At 34.2% G+C, this 26,078-nt stretch overlaps 1 protein-coding gene across 3 annotated transcripts; it reads right to left on the bottom strand.

Annotated features, from left to right (window-relative positions):
• Positions 1–494: 494 nt before the first annotated feature.
• On the bottom strand, positions 495–13,522 carry LOC132037437 (uncharacterized). 3 transcript variants are annotated; one of them, XM_059427957.1, is made up of 19 exons: positions 13,311–13,522; positions 12,012–12,321; positions 11,530–11,718; positions 11,359–11,442; positions 10,790–10,849; positions 9,802–9,846; positions 8,694–8,893; positions 7,285–7,746; positions 6,973–7,111; positions 6,667–6,864; positions 6,390–6,479; positions 5,601–5,663; positions 5,346–5,420; positions 5,203–5,253; positions 4,630–4,707; positions 4,303–4,437; positions 2,453–2,560; positions 1,289–1,354; positions 495–895 (listed from the first exon to the last, which is right to left on the bottom strand). In XM_059427957.1, the coding sequence occupies exons 2-19, from the start codon at positions 12,303–12,305 to the stop codon at positions 827–829; spliced, it is 2,406 nt and encodes an 801-aa protein (XP_059283940.1). In that variant the 5' UTR covers positions 12,306–12,321; positions 13,311–13,522; the 3' UTR covers positions 495–826. The 3 variants fall into 3 exon arrangements, with proteins under 3 accessions (XP_059283940.1, XP_059283941.1, XP_059283939.1); XM_059427958.1 differs by having other exon boundaries at positions 12,012–12,318; XM_059427956.1 differs by lacking the exon at positions 13,311–13,522 and having other exon boundaries at positions 6,973–7,099.
• Positions 13,523–26,078: the final 12,556 nt, after the last annotated feature.

Raw genomic sequence — 26,078 nt, 5'->3', positions numbered from 1 at the left:
GAAATTTGGAGGAGAAATTTGATGGAGAAATTTCGTGGAGGAAGAATACATATATGAAGGAGCAATGGTGTGAGCAAGAGGAATTTCATGAATGGGGGAAAAAAAAAAATGGGGGCCGATTGAAGGTGATGAAGATGAAGATGAAGTTGAACTTAGGGTTCTAAAGGGTGGTGGGTCGGGTTGGGATTAAAAGAGAACGAATTATAATCGTTCCCCGATCGATTTGTATTAAAAAAAAAAAAAAAAACGTTAAAAAATTTAATTAACGCGCGGGTGGTATTTTAAACACGCGCCTGTGTGCAGCCACTAGAGGGAAAGATAATTAAATCGTAAGTTGTTAAGGGAGTAAATAAATAAGTTAAGTTTATTTTCGGCTGAGTTTTAAATTAGGATTAAAGGGGTTAAATGATGTCTTTTCTCTTAAAAAAATAATAATAGGGAACTAGCAATTGCGTTACATATATATGAAAATTGGTACCATGCAAAAACAAGAATGGAACTCAGACCAGTATAGATATTTTAGCTTTTGCTAGAATTTCACTCGCTGTACAAGTTTATGATTCTATCCTACAATACTTTATGTTCTCCAATGCATTGGCTACTTGGCATGCCTGAGTTGAACAAACGAGAGAGTTTTTTGGAAGGAAAAAAAAAACACACTAGACTGATGCTAGAAATCAGAACAACAGATTAAATGTGTATCTTCTATGAATTATGATACATAACTTACCCTTATATTAGACTGTTGAGCAATAAACTATACGCTAAAAATACAGGAACTTGCGTTCCACTATTACATCACGAACTGGATCTATGCATGGCGGCTCTATTCCTTCTGGAAGAAAGAGAGTACAAAATCTGTATGTACAGAGAAGAGCTGTGTGTCCAGGAAAAGCTGTTTCACCAAGAGCAAGAAGTAACAGATTAGCACGTTTTTCGTATTTGCATGAGGAAAACCAAAGTGGCGGCTTCACCATCAAATGAAGGGTAACATTTAAACCAAAAAAAAAAAAAAAAAAAAAAAAAAATGGAAGAAGTGGCAAGAGAAGATTTTTGTTACAATCTAAAATGGACTTGCATCACATCAATTGATACCCCAAAATAACAATACGAAATGTTTGTAGCTCCCGTAAATGCAGATTCAGTTTTGCAAGCAAACCATAGATGAACCAGTCCAGCTCACAAATCATTTTGCATAGCACAGTAATGACATTAGCAGGGTGCAGTATAGTGAAACTATAAGGCTTAAGATAACAACTGAATAAAGTTGGGAAGCTTAAGCACACACCTTCATAAAGGGCCGATCTCGACTAGGGAATGACTCGATAAAGCTCTCCTTCAACAGCAGAGATACCTAATAACCAAAGAGCAGGATAAGATTTCTTAGTTAAGAGGAAGTCACTTTTGCCAATCGGTGTAAGAATGAAATGCATAAGGATTTCTTCATAAAAGCGGATGTTTGTCAAACTGTAGATATTGTTACAGCAAAAAGTAAAAGAAACTACAACTAGTCTTAACAGCTAAGCATAAGAGTTCACACTGAAGCAAGACTGAGATTTTAACCATGCGAAACTACATAAAAATGATGCTTATATCCATCAGCAAGTGGAGCAGAAAAGAGTGATTTTCAGATAAATTACCTTTTACAATCTGAAATTATGCAACTCTGTGACACATGCATATTTTACTTTCAAGTGTTGATGATAAAGCTCTACTATAACAAAACAGTGTCTCCAGGTTAACATACTCTGGTGTAAGTTTCATGAATACAAAGATATATTTTGGAAAGGTTTTCATCAAATATTAGTATTCATGTTAATACAACTTATGCACATAAAGGACTGAGCAAAATATAATTCTGCAATAGCTCAAGTAATCAGTAGATAATTCTGCAACAGCTCAAGTAATCAGTAAATTTGAAGAATTTAGAGTGATAAATTCAGAAGCTAGGAGCTTCAACAGGAACAAGATTTACTACACATGAATTGTTGAATTCATTTTCCCAGTGCAAGAAGTTTCTAAAAGTTACAAACGTCATCATGCAGCACCAAAATATATCTACTATCATCATCTACTTTTCCAGGGGTGGAAAAACAAATGGATGTTTGTTCAAGTAAACTGCTTTTTCTTTCAGTACAGGTCTTAGTGTGTAAAATTGCTCAAATATCAAAATACTGTTTCAAACTACTTCTGTATTGGATGCCCCATTCGGAACAGGTTTTGCCAAAGAGTGTAGACAATATCTGATTCTGAATAATTTAGTTAAAGATACCTTCCGAAAGTGATACAAGTACAGTCACTCTGTCCAGGTTTACTAAGCCAATATTCTATTGTATTCTGTTGTTTCTTTCTTTTGATTTCCTCAGAACATTCCAGAGCATTAAAAAACCAGAAAGAGGGCTTTTTCACACAAGTAATCAGATAAATCAATGCTCCAAGAGAAGTTACAAACCTTATCATCATTTGATTGGACATTAGTAATTGTGTGTGAACGAATGTTTGAGCAAAGTGAATCCAGGTAAGACCGCAACACCGCCAGGAAACACTTTGCAGCCTCAACCTAAACATAATGTCATGGTTAAACAGTAATAAACACTGAGTAGATAGCTTAAACAGCTAGTAATAAACACTGAGTAGATAGCTTAAACAGCTAGAATATAACGGCATACTGTAAAGAAATTACATTGAAGAACAACATTCTGGGTGAGTTAGCACTCTATTGAGGTCATAAATATCATAAAGGAAGAAGAGCCAGTGACCAAAATGACAAAGACAGCTATATGATATCTGTGATGTCAGAGTTGCAAGAGAGCTATAAAGATATCCTGCAGAGCTGAATTAATATAAGGCCCTGAAGAACTTCTGGAAAAAACATTTTCGAAAAAAAAAGGTGTAACAAGAGACATGTTTAGATAGTCGCATTCTTTTGAAGATTTGTTGAGTGTTCTACCCTGGAACCATTTTTTCAGAAAACTGTTTCTTGAATAACTTGAGTGTTCTACCCTGAAACCATTTTTTCAGAAAACTGTTTTTTGAATAACTTAAACAAACACATTTTTGAAAATTCATTTGCAAGATTTCAAAAACAATATGCACAAAACACCACCTAACATTGTCAACCATCCCAAATAGGTCATCATTTGTTTGAACTCAACTGAAAGATCATATATACATACGAGGCTACAAAGTAAATGATCCGTAGGAGAGCTGAAGGAAACAAAGACAGGACCAGCACAATATCTTCAATAAACTCCACTAGCTACTCCATATACCTTCAGTTTACATTTTAAATGTTTCATATAAAAGAACAAGTATTCAGGTCTACAGTTACAAATGAAGTGTACCATATCTCAATATCATTTCTACCAATTCACAATTCAATTCGCAAAGATGGTCCGCTGGTGGAGCTATGACTTCATTTGGATTACATACTTTGCTTATTCTTAGTTCTCTAGGGCTACCTGCTTGTTTCTTTCATTTCGTTTATCTTATTAATAAGCTGTTAAGACAACATGAACATCTCCACAAAGGATAAGGGTTAGAATGGTCAAATAAGTGATTAAGAAGGAAAGGAATATGAGCATTTGCAAAGGGATAGAGCTTGAGACGGTAAGTAAGTGATTACACACTCAGAAGGAAAGGAAAATTAAGAATCCTCGTAACAAGGAGAGGACAATATACTTGCACCCAACTACCCAAGGGTCTGGCCTAGTGGTCAATAAAGTGGGAGGAGAACCACGAAGTCTCAGGTTCAAGTCCCATGGAAGCAAAAAACACTAGGTGATTTCTTCCCATCTGCCTAAGAACTGGTGTAATAGTCGAAATGCGCGCAAGCTCCCAAACACCAACATCATTAAACCAATAAAAAAAGAGGAGAACATACTAAGGTTGAGTTCAAATTCATGAGGCTCCCAAATGAAAGGACTAGCCCTCACAGCATTTAACTTGACCCACTTATCTAATTCCAACTGCAGGCATAATTAGATTCATTTGTCCTCTTTTTTTTTTTTTTTTTTTTTTGTTTTGTTGGTGAGATTCATTTGTCCTTCTATATCATTTTTTTTTTTTTTCCTTTTATGATACAATAGACTAGAAGTTAACAAACTCACACACTATAATCAAACGCCAAACATATAATTAGAAATGCCTCATCCATGCTATTTCCAGGAAAAACAAGTAATCTGTCACCTTAGTTGGACGAAACCAGCTAAGTTAGATGAGTCAAAAATAAATCATGACTTGCCTCTGTGGCAAGGGACAAATGAGGGAATGGAAGGGGAGCAATGAGACGTCCAGCAATACCTGAACATCTGTGCACTCATAAACTGGCCTCTTCCTTGCCAGGTAACTTTCTCCCACCAGCTTTGCATGGTAAGGACTTAAGCAAGAGTATAACTCCTTTTGCTGCGGAAGTTGTGGTAAAGTTGGTGACTTCACCTGATATTCAATGTAATACACAAGAAAAGAATATCCCTCTTAGAAAACTTTAACAGGCAACAAAATTCACAAAATTGTATGCAGTACTCAGTAATGAAGTTTTGATAAAACAAAACTAAGACGACAGTCTGCTGAAGAGTCATGCAAACGGTTACTTTCAGCTCATGCAATAGAAATGACCAGTTCACAAACCTGATTCTTGTTTGCGTCTACAAGGATGGCATTTGTTAACTTTGACTGAACCTCAGAGGTTTTATTCTTCACACCTACCTACTCAAAGGTAAGGAAAACAAAAAAGCAAAATAAAAGTTAATGCACCAGAAACGGCCCCTTGTGACCTAAAAATAATTTATCAAAAATAATACACCACATCATCACAGACAGCACTCAAACAGGAATAATTTGATTAATTGGCTACACAAATCCCTGGAAAGATAGATACATTTTGAGAATATCCAGGAAACAATACATTCTAGCGCAGATGAGATCAGCTAAATACAGGACAAAAACATACTGAATGATAACCCAATAGTGCAAGATATATAAGAGAAAAAACTGGCAAAATGGTACACATTCTTAATTGACGACAAGAACATCTACAAACCCATCAACTTTCAGTCAAAATGAAACAAACCACTCATTCAAGTACTCCAATCGTTTTAAGAATAGCCTCATCTAACTTCCAACAAAACCTCTTTGCTTATACATTTCTTTGGGAGCCAATTATGAAAGACAAGGAAAATCCTAAGACGTGGATATACTCACTATATAGGGAACAGGTGCATCCAGAAAATCCAGCATGTCATTAGGCAAAACCTGGACAATTCACACGTCAAGAAAGTTAGATAAATCAGAAATGCAATAGATCTATTCCCTGAGGAAAACATTCATTGCCAACTGAAACTTACCGGCATCAACAAGCTTTGCCACTGATAAGGACGAATCAAAGGGATAATGGACAGAATGCATGCAGACAATATTCCCTGCAATTAAGTAACTAAAACTTAAGACTCTGCATTAATCTTTGCAACAATAAACGATGCTTCCTAAGCAGCACAGACTAATCAAGAAAGCATTCAGTATGTGAAATCAAAACAGTATCATATGATGCCAAACCTAACTGAATATATACCACAGAAAAGACGCCGCAAAGTGATACTTACCAAATTTGAACAGGCCACTACAATTTGCTTCTCCAGTAAAGCTCCCGCAAACAGTGTCAGCACCTATAGAACGCAAGTAGGAACAATAGTGTCAAAAGAATTTGATGAGCATGCAAGAATCTTCATAGACAACATTGAGAAATTAAATAGAATCAAGTATATAACTCGATATAGGAGTGTGAATGAACTGATTATTCCAATACTCGCCATGAAATACACTGGAGATTTAGGTACATCAAAACTTTATAGAGCTTGAGAGATTCTCCAAAATCTAAAAGACAAACCCATCCCGCATTCTGTTGCTAAGAAATATGTCTTCCCTTAAATTTATTTTCCATTTTTTAAGCAGTCCATGCAGTAATGTGGAGGCCTACACAAGAGGTTTGCTACCATAGCAGCTCAGAAATAGGATAATATTAATATAAATGATTAATTTTTAAAAAGGGCAGAGAAAATTATCAAGCTATAAAAAATAAAAATTGGTTTGACTTAATGTAATGGGTTTGAAGTGGAAAACCACTACAGAAAACTGGTTTGCAGCACGAAGACGAATTTACCAGAATATTATTGAAATTAAGGCTCAACATGTTAAAAGGGTAAAATGACTGATTTTTGTTTTGATGACAGAGGCAAAGATGACTAATGATGACAAAGGCAATCATTTCAGAGATAAGTCAAGCTAGTTTCAGAACATTAGTCACTTATTATAGTCAAGTAGACAAATTAGTATGTCAATCATTCAATTGAATGGTTATATGTAGGTTGTATAGATGGCCTATCACCACGCACATGCTCAAGCCGCAATGAGCCACATAAGCATGCAATAGCCCAGACTGACAACGCAGTTGCTTCCTCTTCCACCATGAGTGCATTGTGAGCCTGTATTATGGAAACCAAATTAGCATAAGCTGCTAATACATAGAATACCAACTATTGGAAGGTGTAGCTAGCTGGATAAACAATTTCTCAACCATTTAACATGACATCTCTCACCCCACCCCCTCTACTTCACTCTTCAAGGATGAAAATATAATAAGACCAGCACTCGCCAAAAAAAAGAATTTACCTCTGCTAATTCCAAACTTGTACTGCATGATTTTAAGTCAATTGTCGATCCAGTAAAATGTAAAAGTTCTTCATCAGGTCTATAATATTCTAAAGGATGAAGGTGATCCAGAGGAAAGAATTTAATTGTTGAGCCCCTTGCGGGACATTTTAGCTTGTAATATTCGCATAGTATCTGCAAAGATCCATGCTTATTGGCCTGAAAGGTGAAGGAGAATGAAGGGGTCAGAAAAGACCAGGATAACCCACTAATGACAAGCCATAACTTGAAAATTTTAACTGGGTAAGTGCCAAAAAAGATTCAAACCTTCGCCCATTCTACTATATCACTATGCTGGCTTGAATCATCTTGCCCAGAAAAGGATGCTTCCTCAGTTTCGGTTTCATCAAAATCACTTCTAAAATGTCTATCTTCACTAGGAGAGCCCTGGAAACTGTATCCAAAACTAAAAGCACTTCATAGAGGTAGGATTTGCAGATAAAAAGTACCAACTTCCAGTTAGATGTTCTCTCAATATTTTGGACACAATAGATAAAGCGCAGAGCAAAAGGGTCACAAATTTATGAGACAGATCGGAAAGAAAAAATTGTACTGAGAGCCAAATAAGAAGTAATATACCTAGAGGAAGATTCAGAACTTTCACACTGATGATATCTTAAAAGTGGCAAAACAGCATTTGGTACACCCTTTTCTACCAGTTGTTTGTTATCATCAGTGGAATTATCAGAAGCTTCAGGGACTTGCCTTCCAAGTATAGATTCTTTATTAGCAAAATCTATGTCGTTATCAGCAGTACATGCCTTGTTATCAGTTCCATCTTTCTTTGAGAGTACATCCCCTTCTGCAACTCTATACTCCAGCTGAGACTTGTCATCCACGGTTCCACTAATAACAGAATCAGCAGTGATTGGTTGCGGGCTTTCTACAATGCCGTTCAGGACGTACTGATTTGTTTCTTCCAATGATCTGCTGGGAGTATTTTCTCCCAAATTTTCTTCCTCATCATCAATCACAAGTGAATCAAAATCAAGATCACCAACTTGCTTCGTTAACCGCTCCAATCTTTCTTCAGTGAAAATGCTAGAAAAGGGACAAAATATCAAACAGTGTCTCAGTAGGCACTAGCGACAAAGCATTATCAGCAATGACTTGCGAAGAATCTCCCAAAGTTAAACCATACATTTACCTATTCTGCACATACATAGACCAGTAATAGCAAGCACCGAAAGCTGGCATAATGCTTCTTCTTGCTCATGATTATTTTTACACGAAAATGTTAATGTAGGCAAGCACCAAACCAATACTTCCTTTATAGACTTCCACTCAAGAGTTCTCTTTTATTAAGTTCTAAAAACAATGGCCAAAGAGCTGAAATCTACTAATTGTATTATGCTTCTAATTCCTTTATGTATCTAGGTAGGCAAATTAAATAATATCTGTGCAGTTGAACTATTTAAGATGTTTCTCAAATGTTTGATAAAGCCAGCCTATTTCCCAAATGAATATCAGCTGAAAAAGTAGCCAACTTTGCATTCTGCTTCAAGGGTCACCTTACTCCCTAGGTTTGTTGTTTATTTGAAATGTTGCTCATCTTTGTACATGCTGGAAACCAGTAATAAGATTCACAAGAAATGAAACTGAAAGGAAGTTCATCATTTTTTATTTTTTTTTGTTTTTTTGAGAAAGCGGATAGGAAGTCCAGCATATCAGCGAGAGAAACCTTGGAAGGTATCAGTAATATCACATTGTTAACAGAAACATTGGTCTTGCCTATATTGCCAGAGAGAAGTGGGGGTTACCGGGTTGGGACACTCATTGCTTCAGAGAAAGCACTATTGATAAAATAGATCTCTCAAAGTTTGCTGCTAGTTAATAACCGCACAATAAAAGCATCCAAGTAATTGAACACTAAGGGACTATTGTTCAACAAGATTCCCTAAATTAAGCCCATCAAGTTTTAAGTTTTAACAACAACGATATAAAAAGATCTGGACAATCTAGAAAATTCAACCGAAAGAGAAACGAACCTATTTAATACACCAAAGTGAAGATCAAAAAATGGAAGTCTGGAAAGAATGCAATAACAGCGGCGTGTTGTTAAAATTTGGCGGCTAATACCCAAGCTGGTGTTTTGTACATCTGAAATCATGGAAAGCAGTCCAGAGGGTTTCTGAACCATTTCCTCAACTAAAACACAGCAACCGTATAGAGTTGAATTATCAGCAACCTACATTAAGAAACTTGAGTTTAAAATACATAATCCAATTGATCAGCACAATTTCTTTGTCTAATTCTCCTATCTTTTCAAACTAGGATGAGAAAGGAGAAGAAAAAGTGAAAAGAAATTGTCCTGTTTATAAAGCCAAAGCTGGCACATCTATGCACAGAGTAGATATGGAAATTGAAAGCTATAGGGTGTGTTTGGTATGGCTAACATTTGCCGGAAAATGTTTTTTAATTTTCTCATGTTTGGTTGGTCAAATATTTTGAAAAATATCCTCTCCTTAAAAATTGAGGAAAGTCACTTCCCGAACAAACAAGTTCCATAAGTGGTGTTCCACATTAATTGTTTCCTCCCCACCATCCACACACCCCACCTCCATAGCTCCCCATCCCCACCATCCCCCACACTCCTACCCTCAACCCTACCCCCATAATGTTTGCCTAGATTATATAAAATGCTGTTGGGATAATATTTTCTGCTTATATACCAAAAACCAGAAAAGAAGTAAAAACCAACTTGTTCTCTAGGAAAAACATTTTCCTTCACACCAAACACACCCTTACCGTTGTTTCCTTTTAAAAAGTTACTTGATTTATTGATTAAAAAAGATTTAATGTTGGTAACAAAAATATAGGCTACACCTGAAAGTGGAGCACTTCTTACTGTTGTATTTTCAAGTATGTTGCATATTCTCATTGCACATACCTACAAACTACAGTAACCTATTTAACAATAAAGAGGAGAATACTAAAAACCAAAACAATCGGAACGTTGTGTAATTTAAAAATGTTGGCGTAGATAGAAAACAAAATTTAAATCAGTTCCATGTGCAAATTCATGTTATGCTCAATAACAAAAGAAACCAATTAGAAATTGACTGGTCAGAGCTGTGAAGGGTCATATGATGATACCTGAAGCCGGAAGACAAAGGATAGATCATTTTGTTTAAGGTGTTCCTGGAAAAGTCGCAGCACATTAACATGTATATCGGAATAAAGTAAACTCTGTATTACACCACAAAACTAAATTTACATACCAAAACACTGAAGTATAGTTGATAATTATCAGACTGACGACAACTTACAAATATATAGCAGTCTTTCTAATGGAAAATAAACAATGGGACAGAAAAGTAATTTCCTTAATGTTATTATGTTATTCTCTTGGTACAACAATAAAAACATACCCAGTGTAATTCCACAAGTGGGATCTGGGGAGGGTTTACCCCTACCTTGTGAAGGTAGAGAGGCTCTTGGTATGGAAAGAAAACTTCTTTTAAACAGGGAATACACTACTCTAGTCTCTAGCTCAGGAAATAATTGGAGGAGTAACATGTTCATTTAAGGGTTATTTTTGGGAGGGGGGAGAATACCTCCAACTGCATTGCAGATATAAAAGAGCTAACCATTTACTGTTACTTGATGCCATAGGCAAAGCAAAAGGGGAATTCATCCCATGTGTCATAAGAGGAAGTCCCTAATATTTGAAAATACGCCAAATAGCAGATAATAAAGCATGCCCACATTAATTTTTACCAACTCGTTTCTACAATAAACTTAAAATCTGGTCCAACAATAGAACCACAGAAATATGGTCCATTAATGGAACCTAGAAGATCCAGCTTATTCTAGTTCAGAATAGCCACTGCACAAACTCATACATGCTTTAAAAAGTTTCTGAAAAGCATATCCTTGCGTCTGCATAAAGCCTCAATCATTCCTCTATGAATATCAAATTGTCAAATAGCGTATTAAACCACTTTTTTTCTTTTTCGAGAGAGTAATTTAATCAGCTTCTTCCTGGCAGTAAACTTCACTACAGTTTGGCTTTCTTACAGGAATTTGGTCACAAACCACAGCTATCACTTCGGAGGTCATTATAGAAAGGAAGCATCAATACCTGTCCCAGAAGTATTTCGTTTAACTCACTCATTGATGGAGTTCTCTCAACAGCATGAACCTGTAATCAGATGCACCATTTTTGAACCATCAGAAAAGATCCACTGCAGGTATGGCTGAACATAGAAGGTAGATATGCAATAGGAGAGACATTATTCTTTAGCCTGGTATAAAATACATTCCAAGTTCAATCTATAATTAGTTGTATCTTTTTTCCCCTTGATACAGAAAGGAGATTGATGCCTCAGTTGCTTTTACCTTAAATCAACCAGTCCTTTTCTTTATGTTTCTTTTTCTTTCTTTTTTTCTTACCTAAGGTAGGAACAGGTGAATGTAATTGCATGATGCGTGACCCATCACCTATAATATGCTGTATGCTTCAAACCAAAAGTTTCTTGCTTTCTATGTCAAACTCTTTACAGAAGTTGACCAAATGCCACCGCATTTAAAGTTTGAAATACTTCAAAATAAACCTCTCCTATATCTCAACCTTACAGAGGAAACTACCTAAAAACTCCATGACACCATCAGATATACATGTCAAATAAAAGGGAAAAAGGGGAACCCAACCTCTACTCCTGCTGGAAAGCAGAATGAGAGAAGATCCTTGTATTTGAGTGGCAATTGCTTCTCTGGAGGGTAAACAAACAAGACCTGAAATCCAAAGAAGTAACATCTTATAGTCCATGACAATTATACAGTTCTAACTCCATGCAAATTAAACCCTACAAGAATCGACACCTGAGGCTCAAGGTTAGGTTCCACGCGTGATTGACTTTGACTTCCAAGTGCACTTCTAAGTCTCCCTGGACCATCTAGCTTTCTTGAAAAATAAAGCCTTTGAAGTGCTTGAATATCACAGCTAGGATGGAGTCCAACAACCACCATGCTCTCAAAACACCTTGATGGCTCTTTCCAAACTCTATGATCCTACAAGCTTACATAATATAATTATCTAACAAAACCAAAAGGACTCTGCACTCGTAGTATAAATTGAAAACTAAATTTAACCATCAAATCCAGGAGTTTAATGTCTATCATTCACCATCATCAAAACTTCAAGCTGGAATTAGTAATTAATTTGGAAAAAATCATAGGAAGAAAGTAGCATTTGGAGCAAATGCTATTAAAACCTTAGCTCTTGGGGGAACTTTAAATGGATAACTTAGTTTCCTGCATTTTAGCATACAGCAGAAAGCTCCAGCGTTAGGCATATAGCATACCAGGGATTGCAACTGAAACCTAGCCCACTGACGCTTTTGGCTAGTTAGTATTTCCGGGTTGTAGGCTCCACTTTTAACTTCAGGGGGACTGGATAAGCCTTTCATTAATCTAGTTACTGAACGCTGAAGTTTCTGAAGCTGACTACCACTGTCATCTTTAGATGAATATACCACAGAAGGTCGTGGCGACCGAACGGCAGCTGCAGCAGCAGCTACAGCTCTTGCAACATCTTCCGTTGTTTGAAAAAACGATGCACCCCAACTAGGGCTACCTGACTCTTCAATTTTCTCCATTCTAAGCTTCTCTCTTCTACAAAGAAAACCATAAATAAACTCAGAAGATGTGATTTCAATAATAAAAACTACAAAATGCTTGCATTGTTGGTGCAGATTGCATGTAACAGCCCAACCAGTGTAAGTTAGTCCTTAAAACATTACGCATTTCAAGTATCACCAACATCTGCATCCTAACGAGGAGAACAACAGCTTTTTCTTTCTTCATTTTGATAACTAAGGAGAAGAATTGTTCTCTTTTTTAAAGGAAATTCCCAAGTCCATGCTAAAAATCTACTGAATAAACAAGCAGTTAAAAAGTAAATGAGTAGTAAAGATATGGCTATATATTATCAAAACAATGGCAAATCAATGTTAATATAAAATTGACAAATACTTCATAGAAACCCAACATACATATGATAATTTCTATAGCAAAACAATTTTTTCCTCTAAAAAAAAAAGAACTTTATCATAGTACTGATCATAAAAGTTGTCCTCAGGACTAATCACTATTACTTTAGTCTAGTTCTTTTTCACTATGCGCGTCGAGCAGAGAAAATTCCACATATAGCTCTAGTTCTACTTATGATCAATCAAGTATCAAATCCAAGCTGAAAAAGGCAAATAAAGTTGGCCACTTGTGTGAACTAATTCTCAGTAAAGGTGCAAAAAGATCACAACTTTTCACCAATAGCCACTAAATTTCAACATATAAAGCCCCATAAACAATTACAAGTATATCCACTGAAAAAGGCACATAAAATTGGCCACTTGTGTGAACTAATTCAATTAGTTAAGGTGCAAAAGATCACAACTTTTCCCTAAATTTCAAAATATAAAGCCCCATAAACATGAATTTTCCTTTAACAATCCAAATCAAACCATGAGAAAAAAAATAAAAAAAGATTTTACAAAAATAGGAAACAAGATGTAAACATCAGAGAGATCAAAAAACAAGAAATACCCACACGAAAATATCTGACAGAAATGTAAATAAAGAGAAAAAGAAGATAAAAATCTCACCTTTAAATTATGGTCAAATTGGGAAAAATCAAGAAAGAGTTAAATGTTATTTTTTAGATATTTGGGTATTTATGAGATAAGAGAAAGAAAGATTTAGAGAAATGAAAAAGAGTTAAAGGCGGCCATAATTCTTTGATTTTTAGATTCTGTGGAAAGGAAGAAACCCCCAAAGAGAAAGGGGAAGCATGTATGTGTTTGTGTTTAATTAAAGAGTTAGAAATGAAGTAACACAAATTAATTACACTAAATACCATTTCTTTATTTATTTCTTGAAGATTTTCCGAGGAAAGGTATTAAGGGGTCGTTTGGCATCATTTTTTTGCGCGGATTGCCCTTCGTTTGGGGTGGTCTTTAAATTTTCATTTCAAATTTGTATCTTTAAATTTTGCCCTTCATATTTGTGGTCTTTAAGTTTTGCCCTTTGCTTGGAAAGGTGGAAGAATATATGAAGTTCTCGGGTTCGAATCCCTCGAGCATAAAATAAAAAATAATTTATGAGCGGGATTGGGGGAGTGTATGCGAATCCAAGATACAATCTTTAAGGAAAGTTAAAGTTATGCGGATCGGCATAACTAAACATAACTAAAAGTCGCCCTCCGGAGACTTTTAGTTAAACACAACTAAAAGTCCGGATCAAGCATAACTAAACATAACTAAAAGTCGCCATCCAAAGATATTCAGCTTTTGCATTTCTAAGAAAGTATGCCTCGGATCGAGCTTGCATTTTAATCTTCTTATACGAGATATTGTTCCAACTCACATGCTTAATCTCGGTTTACAAATTAACAACAATTAACATAAGTATGAATTGACTTGAGACAAACCCAAGCGATATGTCGACAACGGAATATAGAGTACTAGATTTTTTCGAATCGAGCTATTAAATTTAAAGTAACCATAAAACTTTGCGTCCATGACGGTGAGTTTGTGGTAATTAAGTTATATCCCAAAGAAATTAACAAATCAATATTCGCAGATTCGTGTGGATCCTCGTATATATACTTCAAAACCTAACAATAAATTGTTGAATTAAGGGAATAGTAGTTAGTATCTCACGTTAATGACAATGGGTTCGTGCCTACTCGTGGTGTTTAACAATTAACATCGCTATCTGAATGCAACCCATAATTAGTTTGGAATGACAAATACATATATATGCTTCAAGGCAAAGTCTGCCCATAAGCATAAGTATGCATCGGCAATAAGTTTGATAATTAGTTAACAAATTTATGTTGGTGAAGGCATACTTTAATGGGCAAACTTGTCTGGACCGAAGCATAAATTTGTGAAGGAATTACCAAAGTTATCTTGGAGCAGGCATACTTATGCCAATCGCCCATGAGGCATAAGTATCGTGTCGCATAACTTTGGTAATTCCTTCATAAGTGTATCTTAGATGGGGGCATAGCGAAATTTAAACTACCTTGCGATTTTTTTTAAAATTTTGGATTGTGTGGGGGTTCGAACACTCGGGAACCCATAGGGTTTATCGAAAAGCTAAAATTTAAAGATTTCAAATATGAGGGGCAAAATTTAAAGACCACCCTAAAAGAAGGGCAATTCTGCGAATTGCCCGTTTGGCATCTGACAAGCATAAAAGTCATGGATTAAAATTTAATATCGTCTTATTCCTTGTTTGGTTATTAATTATGGAATAAGTTATATCAGGATAAGAAATAGAACCGGAACAAGCCATTCTTGTCAGATGGTGGAATAATATTACGGGGATTAGCTATTCCTGGATAAAACAATGAAAATGAAAAAAATATCCTCAGGCCCCTCAAATTTTTTTCTACTAAATAAGAAGGAGGTTATTTTTGTAAACATAGACTTCTTCTTCTTAAAAATTATGCAATGCTTGTTATTTTTAATATTTCGTTTGGTTCAAAATAAGTGTTCGCTTAACCTTTTTCACACTCCTTAAGAAAACACTAACTCTTGGAAAGAATAGGTATTTTGACTAAATTACTCTTAATTAATAAGATTCTTGCTAATTTATTGCCGTGAGTTAATAGGGATAAATCTGAAAAAATAAAGTTAATCTTTTCTTAATTTATAAGTGGACACTTAATTTGAACCAAATGTAAAGTTAATTGGACACTTATTTTAAATCTAAGGGAGTACAACAAATCAAATAGTCAATAAAAAATAATACCACGAATCAATCTAATCATAACTAAACCAAATATAATTAATCTCAGCATAGAAGAGAATCAAACCAAACAGACCCCTAAGATTATACTTCGTTGAAAAGTAGTGTCAGGAGCAAGGATAAAAAAGTGAACCCTCGTGTATGACGAATGATACAGCGACATGAGGCTGGTCGTTTTCTGTTTAAGCACTGTTTGTTATTAGATATTGATATTGAAAGTTAGGAATTAGACTAATTATTCTGGATTGTACGACCTCGTCTTTTTTGACACACTAATTGCTTTTTTTCCATTATATTTCTTTTGGGGTGGGGGTCGGGAGGTTGGTGGCAGCTTAGAATTATTTGACTTTGGGGATATCTAATTGTGTACAAGAATCTTATCTTTTCAGTTGTTTTCACTTTATAGTTTATATCTTTTAAGTGAAGTTGTAATTATTTTATTCTTAACTTAAACTCTAGCAGTACATTGAGGGTGGTGGGGGAGAAATGAAATTTTATTTTTTACTCACAAATGGACATATGCTTAATTAAATTACTAGGAATTGTTTATTACTATTATTACTAAAAGACAAAAAATAATTTCTATAAAACATTGTAGCACTGACCTATTTGAAGACGCGTTGCAAATATGTTTGAAATTGTATCTTTTATACCTAAAAAAATTAGGTTACATAAGTTATGTGCATAATTTTGGAAAAGTTAGTTTTTTGCCACGTGCGACCGATTATGTGATATATGTTTTTGTAACATAATATTGAGTTTTAAAATAACATTTTAAGTAAATTATTCATCAAAAAGTAGAGTAAAATTTATGTGAATAACCAATGCGAAATTCATATGGATTGACGCATGGTTCTTATTTGTCGGGGACAAGATAACTGGATATCATCTCGAACCTAGAGGAAATATAATTAAACTTTAATTAGATACATGCAATTTTTTATTTTATGAGCTACAAACATACAATGAAACATATTTCACCTAATATTTTTTTTAAAAAACGATATTTCGGGGGTATGCTCCTTTCATCTATTTTGATTGCTCAGTCATTACCAAGGTTCTTGTTGTCCGTATGGATATCTTAATTGATTGAACAAAATAAATTGATCATGTAAGAAAACATATTACGGTAGATACAATCTAATATTTGAGAATTATTATATCTTGTGCTATATATATCGTCATTGCATGACATAAACGTACACAAAATTGTACGATCATGCCTATATTTTAAAATTATAAATTGCATAAATTATGTTAATAAATTATAAAATTTCACTATCTATTTTATAGCATCATTTCATAAAAGTGCAAAATTCTATAAAACAAGAAAATTTGGAAAAACATATTAAAATTACAAACAAGTCACTTTACAATGATCCATATTGATCGTTTATAGAAAGTACTTTACTCTTTTACGTATAATTATTTATTTAAAATTTTATTTTAATAATATTGATATTTTTTTATAAGTCCGTGTACAACATGACTACACATGTAATGCACGTGGTAAAATTCTCATATATATCATTCAAACTGGAAAGCAGGAAAACAAAATGTGGCATGTTCCTTTCCCTTGTAGAACTCTAAGGGCTCGTTTGGTTGGGAAACAAATTAAGTTATCCTGGGATTAGTTATTCCACCATCAAGGTGGGATAAAATAAGGCTACAATCCCGGAATAACTAATTCCGGGATTAGTTATATCGGATTTTTATTCCAACCAAACATGGGATAAGGAGGCACTAAAATTTTATCCCGAAACTATTTTTGCTTATCCTTCACACCAAACGACCCCTAATACTTATAGAAACATGCATCTATTAACAAGGTTTTTTTTTTTTTTTTTTGGCAATTAAAAAAGAACTTTATTAAATCACCAAAGTGAGAATTACATACCAGGGGAGAGCTTAACCAACTCAATCCCTTCTCAGTTACTTCCTCTACACCTAGAAACCACAACACCTAGGAAAAAACCAAACAATACAAATAAACCTATAGAGTACTAATGTATTCAAACAGCCTACTACTAGCTCTAACTCTAGTACAAATAGCAAGCTCCAGTTGGTGGAGCAGTTTCTTCTCTGGTGTAGCTTTGTGCTGAAAAATCTTCAAGTTCCTTTCAATCCAAATACCATGTATTACTGCTGCAAAACTGGCCTTCAAGATAATCCCTCTAGGATGTTTGCCCCTAGCCTACTGCATTACCCAGTTCCACATTGTACCCCAATCTTGCCATGGTTAAAAATATTTTGTTTTTATTTTTAAAGATGCAGCAGGAATGTTGAAAATATGCTTGAAACTTCGTCTCCACATGTAGCACTTCAGACTTCTTTTTTTTTTTTTTTTTTTTGTTACAAAACTCTTCATTGTAGCCAAATTGGTTGCTCTTAATTTAAACCCGCCTTGAACCTGTCTACAACCTCATAAAACCATTGGTTAAATCATTGGATCTGATACCACTTGTTGGGATCTGTTATATCTCGTATTTTTGTACGTTGGATTATTCGTAAGCTAATCGACATAAGTTCAAGAACAAGATTATTTTGGGATATGAAACAAGGACTTTTAATCCCCGATTTTAATTAGTACATGATTTGCTTATAAATTTCAATTAGTATAGAAATATTAGTGGAGATTAGGGATTAATTAACCATGATTAGATTATTAAGTAGGGATTAGTGATTAATTAAGATTAATTAAGTTATTAATGCACTAAATGGACCCCACTACAACATGGCCAAATCTGATTGGTCCATGCCATAGTGGGGCACGTGTCAACCTAATGGGCAGCATATAAGACCATATTTGATGACTAACTCATTAGTCATACATTTCATTTCCAACTTCAACCAAAATTGAATTAGAGAGAGAAGCTTATGGCCATGGCAGCTCACGCGCCATGGTACATTCATGATTTAGTTCATGATCTTGATAGCAAAATTTAATTTCTAAGGGGTTCTAAACATTCAAGGTGATTAGCAACGTGAATTTAATCCTTGGGCGGCAAGAACACTTGTAATTTTAATCCATAAATTCACAGAACGTTAAGAGGCCAAGCTTGCTAAGGTAAGGTTTAATTTTCTCCTACATGTTTTAGAGATAGTTTGGTCTTTGTATAATTTGGTGGATGTGGAATTGGATGCAAGGAATTGTGTATGTTGATGCTAAGGTTCTGTTTGGGCCGTATTGGGGCTGTTCTAATTTAATAATGGTGGATTAATTTTGATTAGTGTTGTTGTTATTGTTGTCATTGATTATATGATGAAAGTGAAGGAATTTGATATTTAAAGTTATAGTTGTATTGTATTGAGAACGATCTGGTTCTGGTTGTGTTGTTGTTCTTGTTGAATTGGAGGACCAAGTGTAGTAAGATTATGCATTGTGTTGTTGTAATTGTTGGAATATTATAAGGTCATTTCGATGAAGTGTTGTGGCTATAGATTATTAGGAGTAATTTGAATATGTCGTAGTCGTTATGTTGACTATTATCGAATGTTGTAATGTGTGGGCTGATTTGGAATGGTGCGGGCTGTCTCGGGGTATTCTTGGATCTTGTTTTGGCTAGTTCTTGATATAATAACTTGGTCGTGTAGTTGTTGATGTTGACTTGGTCGTTTCATAGTTGGCTTGTATGTGAGGGAAATGAACAATATAGGGGAAATGCCGCCCGATTGTCTAGAAATAGGCTACTAACGTTGAAATACGTTTTAAACCTTTTCGTAGCTTAACCATAGTTCTTAACATTTTAAGTTGAGGTACTTCGAACAGCGTATACGTATTGATTGTATCACGGATAAGCGTTAAAGGTATGTAAAGCTATCCTTTCTTTCTTTTGGCATGATCTATATGAAACAAACAGACGACGAATGTATAAGCTCCTATTCTTAGAGACACTTAGGATGGTTAATGTCCTTGATTTCCATAAGCTATTTCATATTGTCTTGATACGTGTCTATGATTCTGAAGTTATTTGACATAATCCATAATGACATTCGAGGGTACTTGACATGTTGCGTCGTTGATACTCAAGTGTTAGTTCATTCTACTTATTCTATTGAGTCTCGGATGATGATTTAATTTGCATATGGTTGCTCACTCTTGCTGCGTGCATCTTTGTTATTATATCTTTCACCGAGTCCGGGCCGGGTATGTTTTCGTGCACGGTTCACTTGCATTGTTCATCGAGTCCCTCGGCAGAGGGAGCCGGGTCTAATATATATATATATATTGATGATATGATGATGGCAGAGTCCCGTGATGGGCGGGCATGGTATACATGTATACGACTTATTCATAGAGTCCATAATGGGCCGGATATGGTATATGATATAGCTATGCATGATTTTCATTTCATAAGGCACGAGTACGATGATTTCTTGATTGTCATACTTGTCTCTGTAATCTCTATTTCGGTCATGATCCTCTTTATTGTATTTCATGCTTTATATACTCGATCGTATCTCGAAATCACCGACCCCGCTTTCTTCGGAGGTACTGCGTTTCGTACCCGCAGTACGGATACTCGATTTGGTGATCCTACAACTTAGGACTTCTAATTTGTCTTGGAAGCTCTATTGTTCGGAGCCTAGACTATTTTGGTACGAGATCTTTTGATGTAGATTTATGTTTATCAGGTACGGCGGGGCCACAATCGTCATATTTCACTATTGATACTCTTGGGGTACGTAGACATGTGTGTGTTTGTATATAGGTGTTGTTCTTTGTGTCAATATGGCTTGTTTTGGGATGTTCCCGTACGTAGTGGCGGCCTTGTCGGCTTGCGTATTGTGTATGTTTTGATTAGTGTGACTCTCGGGGAGACAGGTTATTATGATATATGACGTTCTGAGATAACGTCTTGTTTTTGCAAGCTTTCATATTGTCCTAAGTTTCAGTCTGATTATATCTAACAGGTATGTTTACGAGTGTCCAACTCGGGCACTAGTCACGGCCCATGGGGTTTGGGTCGTGACAGGATCGAAATAATAAGGCGTCATGCGGAAGGTTATAATTGCAAACCTTAGATACGATAAATCAGATGACAAAGAAAATAGACTAAAAAGGCATAATATTATAATATCGTTTAGCCAATTGGACTACATATTGGGAAGACTAATAAGAAAAAAGCATAAACCTCTTTGAGAGAAAAATCTCCCCCTAAACAAAACTCTTTGCACTGCATTGTGGATGCTCTTGTGTTGTGTTGTATGAGAAGGATTCTTCAATTTATAGAGGTCCAAAATTGAAGAATGCCTGATTAATACTTTAAATGCTTGGGCCAATTTCAACCCATGTTCACTTTTAACACATGGGCTCCACTTTCAACCTGTGCTCACTTTTAATGCATAAGGATCAAATATTTAACCCATGCCTACTTTTAACCATAGCAAGCAGCAGTGATGAAGATTATGTGAAGAAGACAGATCAACTTTTGTCAAGAAAATCCAGGCCAAAAGGGGAGATTTGTTAGGGTTTTGCCCTAATTTTCTTACAACATTTGAGTTTTACTTTTCTCTTGAAGAAATGTCAAATTATAAACATAATTATTTTACTTTTCTTGAAAGAAAAATATAATTCTCTTTCATATTTGGCTAGTCCTTTCTTGGAGGAAAAGGTTTTGGACCTCTATAAATTGAAGAATCCCTCTCATACGACATAACACAATAGCATCTACAATGTAGTCATTAAAGAGTCTTGATTAGAGGAAAATTATTCTCTCAATAGGATTTTATGTTTTTATATTAGTTTTCCCATATGTAAGCCAATTGGCCAAACCATATTAGAATAATATGCTTCTTTGAATATAGTTTTCTTTGTGATCTGATTTATCGTTGTTCAAGTCTTGCAATGATTAGTTTCCGCATGACACCTTGATTATTTCGATCCCTACAAAAAGGACTCAACATTTTTGTTGTATCTATATTATCCTAATGGTAGTTAATACACTTTCCTCCAAAATGGGGACAACTTTAAGATCTAAAATCAATAAATAGACATAGTACCTACTCCAAATATCAATCACTCATGTTTTCCTCATTGGTTTGATAGCCATTTCGGCCGAACAGGTTCAATGGACCTAGTCTTCTTGTGCCCAACATTTTCTTCCATTTGAAGTTCTTTAATGCCTTTGTCAAAAGCGTTGATTATGAGATGTACTAATTTGGTAAAATATTTTTAAGGGCCACCAGGTGACAGGTGTTATTTCTTACCTTGTAGATATTACTTTCTTCTTCTTTTATTTCTATTACTATTATATTCTATATATAATAAGTGCCAAGGAGGGACGAATACAATAGTCCCTTCTTGTACCCACTACTTCACGAATTATACTCGCATTAAATTCTTGTATCATGAGCTATATAATTTGTACACTTTATCCAATTGTTTTTATATCTCATGTAGACATGTGTCATAATACTTAATATTTATTCCCTTCTCATGTAAAGACGTATGCACTTTAAATTTAATTCTCCGACACATTTATTTCCTCTGTGTACTTTTACTTGTTCACTTTTGATTTTCGTGTTCTAGCAAAATATTTATTCTCTTCTTATATATAGACATATGCAATTCAATTTTAATTCTCCTACACAAATTTATTTCCTCCGTGCACTTTAATTTGTTCATTTTTGACTTTTCACATTATTTGAGAATTAATAAATCTCATGTGGATATATGTCATAGTACTGAATATTTATTCTCTTCTCATGTATACATGTGTGCACTTCTATTTTAATTATCCGACACATATTTATTTCCTTCATGCACTTTAATTTGTTCACTTTTGACTTTTCACATTCTTTGAGAATTAATAAATCTCAAGTGGATATATGCCATAGTACTAAATATTTATTCTCTCATGTATACACGTGTGCGCTTCTTTTTTAATTCTCCGACACATATTTATTTCCTCCGTGCACTTTTACCTGTTCATTTTGACTTTTCACGTTATTTAAGAATTAATAAATGAAGTACTCCTTCCGTCCCATATTACTTGACCACATTACTATACTTAACTTTTCACGTTCTTTAAGAATTAATAAAAATGAAGTACTCCCTTCGTCCATATTAACGTAGACATGTGTCATAGTACTTAATATTTAATTCCCTTCTCATGTATAGACGTATGCACTTTAAATTTTATTCTCCGACACATTTATTTCCTCCGTGCACTTTTACTTGTTCACTTTTGATTTTGATGTTCTAGCTAAATATTTATTCTCTTCTCATGTATAGACGTATGCACTTTAAATTTTATTCTCCGACACATTTATTTCCTCCGTGCACTTTTACTTGTTCACTTTTGATTTTCGTGTTCTAGCTAAATATTTATTCTCTTCTCATGTATAGACATATGCAATTCAATTTTAATTCTCCTACACAAATTTATTTCCTCCGTGCACTTTAATTTGTTCATTTTTGACTTTTCACATTCTTTGAGAATTAATAAATCTCAGGTGAATAGATGCCATAGTACTGAATATTTATTCTCTTCTCATGTATACACGTGTGCACTTCTATTTTAATTCTCCGACACATATTTATTTCCTCTGTGCACTTTTACTCGTTCATTTTTTTACTTTTCACGTTATTTAAGAATTAATAAATGAAGTACTCTTTTCGTCCCATATTACCACATTCTACATACTTGACTTTTTACGTTCTTTAAGAATTAATAAAAATGAAGTACTCCCTTCGACCATATTACTTGGCCACATGACTAAAAATATATGTCTAATTTTTTAATTCTATATTTATCTTCTTTTCTATTTTTATTATCCCCGTTTTCCTTCTTTGTCAATACTTTAAACGTGAAGAGAGGACGAACAATAGCAATGCAAATTTGCACCAAAAGTTATTTTAATGCTCCTACACATAACTTGTTCACTTTTGACTTTTCACGTTCTTTGAAAATTAATAAATCAAGTATATATTTTATCATAATATCCATATTTATTGGTATATAGTCTCAATAGCTTCAAAAAATGATTTGAAAATGAATAATTAATGTGAAGGGTAAAATAAGAAGAAGAATTTTTTTCCCTTGATATGTTAACATCGACAAGTAAAAGTAAAGGGAGGGAGTGACATCTATCCCTGTTTTCCTTCATTGTCCATACTTTACTTATTTACTCTCCTTTACAGTAGGGGTGGGCGTTCGGTTTTTCGGTTCGGTTTTTTCAAAGTTCGGTTCGGTTTTTCGGTTTTGGTTTTTTGAAAGTGGACACCGAACACCGCACCGAATTAGTTCGGTTCGGTTCGATTTTTTGAAGTTCGGTTCGGTTCGGTTCGGTTTTTTTAATTCGGTTTTTTAGCAATTACACATCTCTCCATTTATTTCCATTTTTCCTTCTTGATTGCTTTGAGTTACGGAGGTTTACGCTAGACTAAATGTTTGAAGGTTTGATGACTTTAGAATTCAACCATAGTGATTATCCACACATACAAGATAATATCTTCTATATACAAAATATAATGTATTATACAATGTATAATAAAATCATACGAGGTATATAAAATTTTATATAGTGTATAATCAAATTATGTGAGTTATATCTAATTTATTATAATAGGTGAAACAAATTATATGAATATTATTCTATGTATAACATTTTTATTATACTATATATAATAAAAATCAACACTCAAATTATTAGTATACTTGTATTCAATATCCTATAGTGTTAAATGAAAGCTTGAGATTTTATTTTTTATGGAACAATGAAAGAAGTTGAGAATAAGGAGGAAGTAGAAAAGGTAAGAAAAAAATCTTTGGAAAAAAATCTTGCAGAGAATAAGGAGGAAGTATGAAATTGTATAAAAACGGTTATACTATGAACAACAAATAGGTATTGGAGTTATTCACGTACGAAGGGTTTCGTTATATATAGCAATTTGATTTACTATAAAACATTTAACTTGTCATGTAATGTTTAATAACATTTAGTTGCTAAGAGTATGTAAATATTATAATATTATTGTCTACTTATGTTTTTTTCCCAAAAAAAAAATTGTATTCATGTAGTAAATTTTCAAAAAAAATAAAAAATAAAAAAAATTCGGTTTAACCGAAAAACCGGTGAACCGAAACCGAACACCGAACCGAACACCGAAATTGTTATTTAAAAAAACCGAAAACCGAACCGAAAAACCGGTTTCTTTACAGTCTCTGATTATTGTTTCTTTACATTTATAAAATGTATTACTTTATATTTTCATTTCAGAATTAAAATTTGGTGACCAATGATATAACATATATCTTTCTAATTTTGATTTTTGTGTAACAATTAATATAAAAAATTATAATATATTTTTAATTAATTTAATAAAAATATTTTAATCCAATATATACAACAAAATAGTTTTTATGGTTGGATCTGAATAGTTACTTAATTGAAATGGATATTAACCTGTCGGTATACATATAAAATAATAAAGAATTTAAAAGAAAAAAATTTAGAATCAAAATATTAATTTCCCTCATATTGTTACTAATTTTCTTTTACATCAATGAACAACTTTCATTATCATGATAATGATAAAAAAAGTCCGACTCTTTCCATCTCAAAGGCTTTTAATTACAACTAAAGTGATGGTACATAAAATACATTTTGTATATATAATAACAATTAGAATGTTTTTAAAAGTTATTTTCAAAATACAAACCTTAAAGACTGACTAATTAAAGTGAATAGACATGTTTCCCCGTTTTCCTTCTTTGTCAATACCTTAAACGTGAAGAGAGGACGAACAATAGCAATGTAAATTTGTACCAGAAGTTATGTACATTGTACACTTTAACCAACTATTTTTTTATCCCACTTGGACATAAGTCATAGTGCGAGTATTTATTCTCTTCTCATGTATACACATATGCACTTTAATTTTAATTCTCCACACATATTTATTCCCTTCATGCACTTTTACTTGTCCACTTTTGACTTTTCACGTTCTTTTAGAATTAATAAATGAAGTATATATTTTATCATAATATCCATATTTATTGGTATATAGTCTCAATAGCCTTGAAAAATAATTTGAAAATGAGTAATTAATGTGAAGGGTAACATAAGAAGAAGGTTCTTTTTTTTCTCCTGATATGTCAACTGTCACGACCCGAACTACGGGCCATGACGAGTATCCGGGGCTAACCACCGAACACCACTCATTTCGTTACCTATAGCCTTTCATTCATAGTATATGCTCAAATTCATGGAAATATATATCTTCATCGGAAACATATTTACTTTTATAGACATAGACCTTTAGGTCATCAAAACAATACATATACTTACATATACATGAACACTATGGGACCATACTATCCACACATGCGTATCTACGAGCCTCTACTGGAATACTAGACATATAGACGGGACAGGACCCCGTCGTGCCCAAAATCATGGATATATACATATATGTACCAAAAGAATCAATAGCACCTCCGGAAAATGGAGTGCTCACAAATCAGCTCCTAGGGATCGGCACGATCTCTGCCTACTGTGGGCATGAACACGGCGTCAAAGAAAATGGACGTCGGTACGAATATTGTGCGAGTATGTAAGGCGGGAGAATAAATAAGCATAGTCGGGAAAGCATAAGTCATGAGATGAGG

This window comes from Lycium ferocissimum, chromosome 11 (assembly GCF_029784015.1).
Source record: "Lycium ferocissimum isolate CSIRO_LF1 chromosome 11, AGI_CSIRO_Lferr_CH_V1, whole genome shotgun sequence".
In the NCBI taxonomy this organism is placed as follows: Eukaryota; Viridiplantae; Streptophyta; class Magnoliopsida; order Solanales; family Solanaceae; genus Lycium; species Lycium ferocissimum.
The sequence above is the reverse complement of the archived record's forward strand: the minus strand, read 5'-3'. Positions and strand labels throughout refer to the sequence as shown.